The sequence below is a fragment of the Argentina silus genome (genome assembly GCF_951799395.1).
Source record: "Argentina silus genome assembly, chromosome: 1".
In the NCBI taxonomy this organism is placed as follows: Eukaryota; Metazoa; Chordata; class Actinopteri; order Argentiniformes; family Argentinidae; genus Argentina; species Argentina silus.
This window is the reverse complement of record NC_139655.1, coordinates 32,933,502-32,942,774: the sequence shown is the minus strand read 5'-3', so window position 1 is coordinate 32,942,774 and position 9,273 is coordinate 32,933,502. Positions and strand designations below refer to the sequence as shown.

General features: G+C 42.7%; 1 protein-coding gene across 1 annotated transcript; it reads right to left on the bottom strand.

The window, feature by feature from the left end:
* Positions 1-3,248: 3,248 nt before the first annotated feature.
* LOC310825032 (putative G-protein coupled receptor 141) lies at positions 3,249-6,823 on the bottom strand. Its single transcript, XM_083697451.1, has 2 exons — positions 6,717-6,823; positions 3,249-4,710 (listed from the first exon to the last, which is right to left on the bottom strand). The coding sequence occupies exon 2, from the start codon at positions 4,692-4,694 to the stop codon at positions 3,759-3,761; it is 936 nt and encodes a 311-aa protein (XP_083553577.1). The 5' UTR covers positions 4,695-4,710; positions 6,717-6,823; the 3' UTR covers positions 3,249-3,758.
* Between the last annotated feature and the right edge of the window lie 2,450 nt (positions 6,824-9,273).

The following is a 9,273-nucleotide window of genomic DNA, read 5'->3' as shown; positions in this document are numbered from 1 at the left end:
TATATACACTCACCAAACACTTTATTAGGAACACTATACTAATACTGGGTAGGGCCTCCCTTTATTAGGAACACTATACTAATACTGGGTAGGGCCTCCCTTTTGCTCTCAAAACAGTCTCAATTCTTCATGGCATTGATTCCACAAGATGTTGGAAACATTCCTTTGAAATTCTGGTCCATGATGACATGATTGCATCACGCAATTCCTACAATTTTTTCAGGTGCACTTTCAAGCTGTGAATTTCCCGTTCTACAAAGGTAGATCTATTGGATTCAGATCCGGTGACTGGGAAGGCCCCTGAAGAACACTGAACTCATTGTCATGTTCATGAAACCAGTTTGAGACGACTTTTGCTTTGTGACATGGTGCATTACCATGCTGGAAGTAGCCATTAGAAGATGGGTAAATTGTGGATATGAAGGGATGCACATGGTTGTAACCCTAACAATACTCAAATAGGCTGTGGCATTCGAGCGATGATTGATTGATTGGTATTAACGGGCCCAAAGTGTGCCAAGAAAACATTCCCCACACCATTACACCACCTCCACCATGAGGTGTACAGGTGTTCCTAATAAAGGGTTCGGTGAGTGTATATAACTCACTAGAATGACTTTTAGTAACTTAATGCTTCAGCAGCCAGCAACACACTCTCATGACTGATATCAACAGAGAGCATTTGCGTCTCCCTACAGTACACAATCAAAATGGAACCATCAAATCCCTCATCCAATATCATAAACGGATTGGATCAGCAAATAGTGTAGTTTCACTTCACGAAACACCATTGTCTGTGAATGAATGCAATCAAAGGGAGGCATTGTAATGGATATACAATTACACGATCGTAAATGACACATGGAGATTTCAGTGGACTCACAATTTTCAATTGTTTATGAGGGGAGCAATTACAGAATTGCCTAAGCATGTGTAATATAAGGTTATAAGGTGGGTGTGGGTATACACATATATATATATATATATATATATATATATATATATATATATATATATATAATAGATTGTGAATAATCACTGATTAACTAGACTTAAAAAGGATAAGGCCATTAGTGCCAATGTAACTGTCTCTCAGTGACATGTTACACAGCTCCACTCCCAAGTGCTCTTGAGTTGATTGATCCCTTAACATACCACAGGGAACTGTAAAAGAGAGAGAGATAGAGATAGAGAAGAGTGAGATGTGTGTGTGTGTGTGTGTGTGTGTGTGTGTGTGTGTGTGTGTGTGTGAGGGGGCATGAGCCCCTGCATGTGTGTTTGAGAGAGAGAGAGAGAGATAGAGAGAGAGAGAGAGGTGAAGGAGATAGAGATAGATTACTCTTTAACTAGGCACAGAGGGTAAGGCCTCTGACTCATCATGCTGAGAGACAGGAAGTGCTAAGTGTGTGTAATCATGTTCACACGCTCCAACTACAGAGAGGTGAGGAAGGCCATGGCTCGTACTGCATCTATCGCAAGGGGATGGCTTCCAAAATAGCTCAACAGAAATGAAACATTCTTTCAGAATGATTATCATTTCCCATGTGTCCATTGTGAACAAACTGGTATGTGCATATCCTTAGGGATGGGATAGCTTTCAATAGCTAAACAGTGGTAGTTGTAACCAACTCATTCAAAGACCAGTCTATGTATATTTCATATGTAACACCGATTTGAATGTACTGTACTACAACGGCATCTATAAACAATACAATACGCCTACTTCTGAACCTACCCCAGATAGAAGCCAGAAACCAATATTGGCTTTCGTGAAGCTTTGTTGGACTGGAGAGGTTGAGCGACTGGCAGTATACCTAGCAACTAAAGTCCCACAGGGCCATAAACCTGGGGGAGCTAACCGGCCTGCGCTGTGTGAAATGGCCATAACGCTGTCTGCTGTGTTTAGATTCCGGTCTTAATGGGCTGAGATGAGAGGACCTTCGTACCTGGTGATGCCTGGCTGAAAAAGAAGTGGAGCTCTTTTTCCAGGTGAAAACCAATCAATCCCAGTGTCCCAGTAATCATCAAAAGCTCCAGGTCGGAGTTGTACCTAATATGACCCCCAGATCGGTGGAGACGGGCTCATTGTAATGCATGGAATGGAGTGAGGAATGGTATGCCATTATATGAATTACAATGAGCCCGTCCTTCGATTTGTATCTCCACCAGCCTCCCCTGACCCAGATCTTTGATTCTCCTCTCCACCCCAATCCTAAACATGGTTGAAAAAATATCTAGTACCCTATTATATTGTAAAAGGTGTCTTCTGCAATTGCTAAATAACCGGGGTAGTGGATTATGAATTGTCTTGGTGGTACCGACTCTCCTACTGTAAGTGAGGCTAGTTACTCGAAATTCGATTTTTAGAGTGAACTACCTCTTTAAGCCTGGACAGGATCCAGAGTTTTAGCTGTCCCTAATAGCCACATGAGCACTCCCATACTGTCATAGATTAGATTACTCTACTTTAGATAGGCCATCTATGCAGGTCGATGGGGTAACACCCCATTCCGTGAAAACAAAAACACGTGATACACCATTGACTGACCACATAGCCTACCTGCTTGGATGTAGGTTAAAAACATACAAGGGTAAGATGTTTGTACCTCATTTTTCAATCATCAGTCAACAGAACAAACATACCTAATCATGTAACTTTACAGCATTTCTAAACGTTCATCTCAAAGCCTAGTTTGAATTATCGGTCACAATTTACCTTATTTTTGTCCGTCAATGATCATGCATTAATCCAACAGCGCCGTGTTTCTACCTGGAAAGCTCGGCCGTGGTGCGACACCCGTCTCTGTGTCACTTCGCGTTAAACGATGTAGTCGTCGGTGAAAGACGTTGTGGCAACATGCGGAGGGAAGGGAAGCTATGGGGCCTATAATTCATTGAGCGACACATTGGATGGCGCCGGGCATAGCCTGTCATTAGATCGATTTACTAAACAAACTGAAAGTAGGGTGGGGACGTTAAACAGTAACCAGGTGCCATAAAACCAAAGAGGAAAGGAATCGCCAGGTGTGTGAGAACGACTATGGAGCGTAACCAACTTTTGAGAGGTGGTTTCAGAAACGAATAGGTAAATGATTGACAAAATGATCGTAAAATAGTAACAATATTTAGACCTGTATTCATGTTTCACGTGGACCCACAATATGAGCAGGTTTAAGAGTTAGAGCATTGTGTTAGTATATGTATCGTGACTCGTGTACATGGAGCCTACAAAGAGAGAAAAATCAGCCAGGTTCTCATTCATTCACATTGACATTGCAAATTAATGCAAAATTATATTAGTCATGGGCCAATGGTTATTCAAACTTCAGACCAAACGTTTTCAGATGTTGGTTTTTTTATATTTCTGAGCAGGCAGTAGAGGGCGCTTTACTGTGACATTTGTGAGTACAGCAATCATGGGATGAAACTGGGTGCAAAGCTTTCTTTACATAGTGCAGGCATACAATTAAATAAAAACACGAGGTTCCATACTATTAGGATTTACATGGACTGTAAAGGTTTTCAACACATTTGAGCAATTATACACACATTGGCCAACACATGATAGGCCCAAACATTGTAGTTCAATACACTACATCAGTATAATGTCTGTATACATTTCTGGTCATTCTTGTTCCGCAATGGCTTCTCACACGTTACACAACCCCTTCCCCATAAAGGAGAGCATATTCACACACAAACAAACATACATACATACACACGCACACATGCTTACACACACACACACAGGTAACACTTCAAGCTACCTGTACCTTCTCACACGCATAACATGGCCCCCTCCCCATGAAGAGGAGCATATCAAAACAGCTGAGGGCTGTGAGGCTCAGAAACACCTCGTTCTCCTCCTCTAATGAGACGTTCACCAGGTAGTACAATCTAAACAGCTGGTACGGCACATAACACACCAGCATGACCAACACAAAACACAGGCTCTTCAGCTGAGCCCAGAACTCCTGCTGTGATGAGCAGTCACGGCCGTACTTCCTGGTCAAAAGGGCCAGGAGGAAGCAATGCATCGATGTCAACACGCAGGCCACCAAGATGATCACAGAACTTACAACGTAGTTGAACACCTTGGGTCCGATCTCTTTCAGGCGATCCCCGTAGTTGAAACACTGTTTGTCGGAATGGGAGTCATGCTCGGCAGGCATTTTGGGAGGAAAGCCACCATGCTTGTTCGCTTGGCCGTAGGCAAATGTGATGACGCAGGGTACCACCACGAGCACCAACACCCACATGACCACACTGGCGACGAACGCGTGTAACCTTCTGCCGAACTGCATCCGGTCCGACCTCTGCCAGTACGTCCAGAGGCGGTTCACCAGGATGACCGTGTAAAAAAGGAAACACATATACATATGGATGTGTATCATCGAGCTCGTGATTTTGCACATCCACACCCCCAGATTCCAGTGACCAGTGGCGTAGAAGTATATCCTGAACGGCACGGTGAGCAGGAAGATGAGGTGAGCGAAGATGAGGTTGATGACAGCGATGGTTGTCACTGAGCGCATGTTGGACTTGAAGAAGTGGACCATGAGACCCACTCCGATGGTGCCGCTGACCAGGACCGCGCTGTAGATGGTGACCAGGGAAACCCAGTGGTGGTGGGGTTTGTGCTCGGTCATGTTCTGGACAAGGGAGAGGGTGGAGTTGACAAGCAAAGATGACATCTTGGCTTAGGATACACTGTGGAAGAGAGAGAGAGAGGAGAGAGAGTATGTTAGAAATGACTTTTGGCTTTCACATACAGTATATATCATGTCATTATTCTGTACAAGATGAGGCCATGTCATTGATTTAACAGACAATTCAATTCAGATGAGATTCTGTAAGATAACCCTTTGTAGAACCCTTTTTGAAACCCTCTCTGTGGAAAGTGTCCGATGGGTTCTTCAAAGGGTTCTCCTACAGCGACAAGCCGAAGAACCCTTATTTTTGTAAGAGTGAATAGATTATAATGTGCCTGAAGGCAGTGTACGAGAATACAAATGACAAAACTCTCTCCTCTAACTTCCTCATGTATATATTTAGTGATTTCCTCATGATTGCTTCATTTGCTGTTCAAGATTAGTCTCACAGATTGTCAATAACATGATCTCCCATGTGCCTTTGCTGTGGTTGATTCACCAAGACAGTTTTGTTCCCTTACTGAGATACTTGACATGCAGTGCCCTCCATAAGTATTGGTAAGAGGAAGTATTTTGTCTTCTTTAAGCTCTATGCTCCAACAGTTTGGATTTGAAATCAAACAATTACTGTGGGGTCAAAGTAGAGATTCTCAGCTTTAATTCAATGTTGTTGTTTTTTTTCAGATTGGGTTTACCATTTAGAAAGTACAGTTTTTTTTAGTTTTTTTTAAACATACCTCTATTTCTGGGCTTGAAAAGTATTGGAAAATTCATATAATGTCCAAATAAAGAACTCATGTTTAGTATTTGGTCGACAATGAGTGCAACCTATTGACCCCACCAGACACTGGGTATATTCTCTGATGATGCTCTACCAGGCCTGTACTGCAGCCATCTTCAGTTATTGTTTTGTTTTTTTAGGTCTTTTTGCCTAAAATCTTATCATCAGGAAATGAAATGCCTGTTCAATTCATTTAAATCTTTTAATTATGGTGAGCATTCTTCGGTCATCCACTGTAGAAGTCTTCCTTGGCCTACCAGCCTGTTTGCGATTGCTGAGCTCACCAGTGCTTTTTTTCTTTCTGATAGATTTTTCTGTTGTCCTCATCTTGATAGACACTAATAGCAGACTCCAAAAACAAATGCAAATCATTGGATCAATACTAGACATTCATAGTTCTCTTATGCCTGCACAAATGATGGAACAAACCTGACTTACCAGAAACACCTCAATCAATGTTCCAGTACGTTTGGTGCACTGAAATAGGGGGACTATGTATAAAAAAAGGTTGTAATTCCTAAATGGTTAAACCAATCTGAAAAAATAAAACATTGCATTAAAGCTGATTCTCTACTTTAACATCATAGTAATTGTTTTAAATCCAAACGGTTTATATAGTAGTAGTAGTAATAGTTTAGTAATAGTAATAGTAGTAATAGTTTAGTATAGAGCTAAAAGAAGACCAAATGCTTCCTTTTCCCAATACTTATCAGAGGCACTGTATTTTCTTTTGATCATACAGCCGTATCACCATAGGGCCACATTCATTCTGGAAATATGTCCTTATAAACACCTTACAGACATGTCAATCAAACTCATATCAAACTACTATGCCTCTCTGAATCATATGTCTTTTTTCGACTTTTTTAAAAAAGTATTTATTAACCTTTTGTCTTAACCTATGGGAATGGGAACAGCAAGTTGCGCTTTTGATTTGGAGGCCGGCATTTCTCTGTTAACTTAAAGTACCCGATTACTCCCCCAGTCATTGTTTAGGCACCGCTTTGGGTTTATTTCTAGAAATGTTTCGAAGATATCTGACCAGCTGAATTTCAAGATGACAAACAAGGCGAACTGTACACACTCCCCTGTATACCGATACATATGACAATACAACTTTGAAACTGAAGCTTGAAACATATGCTCACGTCTCATGGAGACCCCATCAAACCAAGGTAATACAAAATACAGCAATGTGATACCTCTCATGTCATCTCTCGTCAAACTGCTGTATTGTAATCTGATGTTAGAAACAGGATTGCAAAGTACCGTAGTACACTTACCTTCTGGTGAAAGAAAAAGAATTAGCAGACGGACAGCATCAAGTGCAGTGTGTGAGAGAGAATCTTTGTCTGTGAGGTTTGTGGTTGCAAGAGTATGAATTAGTTCTCTCCTCTTCTGGTGCTGAGTGTGTGTGTGTGTGTGTGTGTGTGTGTGTGTGTGTGTGTGTGTATATATATATGTGTGTGTGTGTGTGTATATATGTGTGAGTGAGAGTGAGAGAGAGTGTGCACATTTCCTGTTTGTTTTAGCAAGTGTCCTCTGTGTGCGTGTGTGTCTTATGTTTTGATGGCATACTGTGTGGGCTCTTGTGAAGCCTTTGTGGGAATGTGTGTTGCCTGTTTGTTTGACAGTGCATGGTTTGGTCTTTGCATATTCACTGCTGTGTCAGAAAGAGGATATGATTGCACATCTGCTACAGAACGGGCAGGTTCCTCTTTCTGGCCAACTCTGAGCAAATGCAAATGTGAAAACAAAACATCCATGGAAATATGTAAAAACTAGAGGCTATAAATGCAACCCAGGTTCTCTGAAGGAGATGAGGGAGACCCCTCACTATGGGAAACGCATTCTTGTGTACCTTTCACTGGAGACCCCTATACAATCACGCCTGGTACCCTTCTACCTATATATAGTACCTAGCAAGTGCCCCCATTTTATCCAGAAAACTACTCTTCACCAGTGCAGCGTAGAGAGACGTGCAATGAGGTGAGGGGTCTCTTTCCTGAGTCATCTCACGCCATGCGCATGAGAGACTTGACAGGTTGTTTACATGCCTGTTGGGCTTGAGGTGGAGTTTTGTTTTTATTGCAGGAAGTTGTAACACCTCTGGCCCGTGCGTCAGCAACTTTTTAATGCAGAAAAAAAAAAAAAGGTGCCAGCCTGTCCCAGCTGGGACTTACAAGGCATAAGGGGGGGCCTGAGCAGTGCTGCCTAAGGTAGGTGACGTGCTTGTGTACACTCAGAGTCCACTCCTCAACCAGTGCAATAGGTAGTGTTGCTATGTAGGTGCTAGCTCTGTTCACATAACTCTTAAGGAGTTTGTCAGATTAGCTGTGGGCTCAGGTCGTTTAATAACAACGAACACGCGACCTAGCCAACTGTCCTAGTGGTTGGCCAAAGCTTACACTAGGGACCTATCTTCCGTTACACATCAGATTGGCCAAAGCTTACACTAGAGACCTAGCTTGCGTTACATCGAACTAGTAAGGGCTATAGTTGAAGAAAGAACTGCAAACGCAAACTAGCCAACCTTCCTGAAAACAGGGTGCTAATACCTTTTGCTTTGATGACAGCTTTGCACAGTCTTGGCAAGGTGTGTCCAAACTTTTGACTGGTATTGTATATATATATATTGTAGCGAACGGCGGGGCAGAGCAGCTTGCCTTAAGCGGGTATCGAACTCGCAACCTTCCGCTTACAAACCGGCCGCACTAGCCACAACACCAAGAGAGTTAACTCACTTGGCGGAGCTGCTAACGGGCCTTACACAGGGTCGTTACACTATCCCCTCCGTTCGGGAGAGCGTGCCCTCACGCTTCACTATACGAGTCTCTCACGTGGACACGCCTCTCCGATGGCCTCACGGGCGCCATCCCACTTCTGACACCAATGTAGCGAACGGCGGGGCAGAGCAGCTTGCCTTAAGCGGGTATCGAACTCGCAACCTTCCGCTTACAAACCGGCCGCGCTAGCCACAACACCAAGAGAGTTAACTCACTTGGCGGAGCTGCTAACGGGCCTTACACAGGGTCGTTACAATATATATATATATATAAATGTGCTTTGTCAAAATTAGCCAAGGGCTCAAGTGGTCCGAAAACTACAAGTCACTCATTTTAGCAGCAGAGTTATCATCGAGCTAGCAGGGGGTTCAAACAATTCAAAAGAATTGCGAGTGCACAAGCTAGCTAACTGTTGACCATCTCATGTTAGCCTGTTAAAACAGAGAGTAGCAGGTGTGCAAAAGTTGAAGACGGTCTAAACCTAAATTTGTCTATATTCTTCCTTGAAAGTGAAGTTAACTTGTAGCTAGCTATGAGAACGGCCTACAGTATGCTTTGAACAGTCAGTGAGTGAAGAGTGGAAAGGATCAAATCAAAAAAGTCCTATGTACAGTGTATAGGAAGATCAGTAGTGTTGGTGGGGCGATCTGCCTGCAAGTGTCACCAGCAGACACCAGGCCTGATTGTATAGGGGTCTTCAGCGAAAGGTACAAAAGAGTGTGTGCGCCATAGGGAGAGGTCAAACCGAGTCAACTGAAAGAGAACTATATGTAGTATGCTGATGAAAAAACATGAAAGACCGACGTATACTATTTAGGCCTTGACTACTCATGCTACTCAGACCTAATTCAAATGAATACATTTGCATATCCCCGACATGCTACTGTCAGCAATGTTTTCAGAAACTTCTGAAAGTCAAAAGTCAAGTATTTATTCTTGATAAATTACTGCACACTATCGATAATATACGTAATACTTCTAAATTATTGGTCAGATGGCCTAGTTGGTTGGAGAATGGTTATTTCAAAACCAGAGTTGTGGGGTTGGCTCTCCT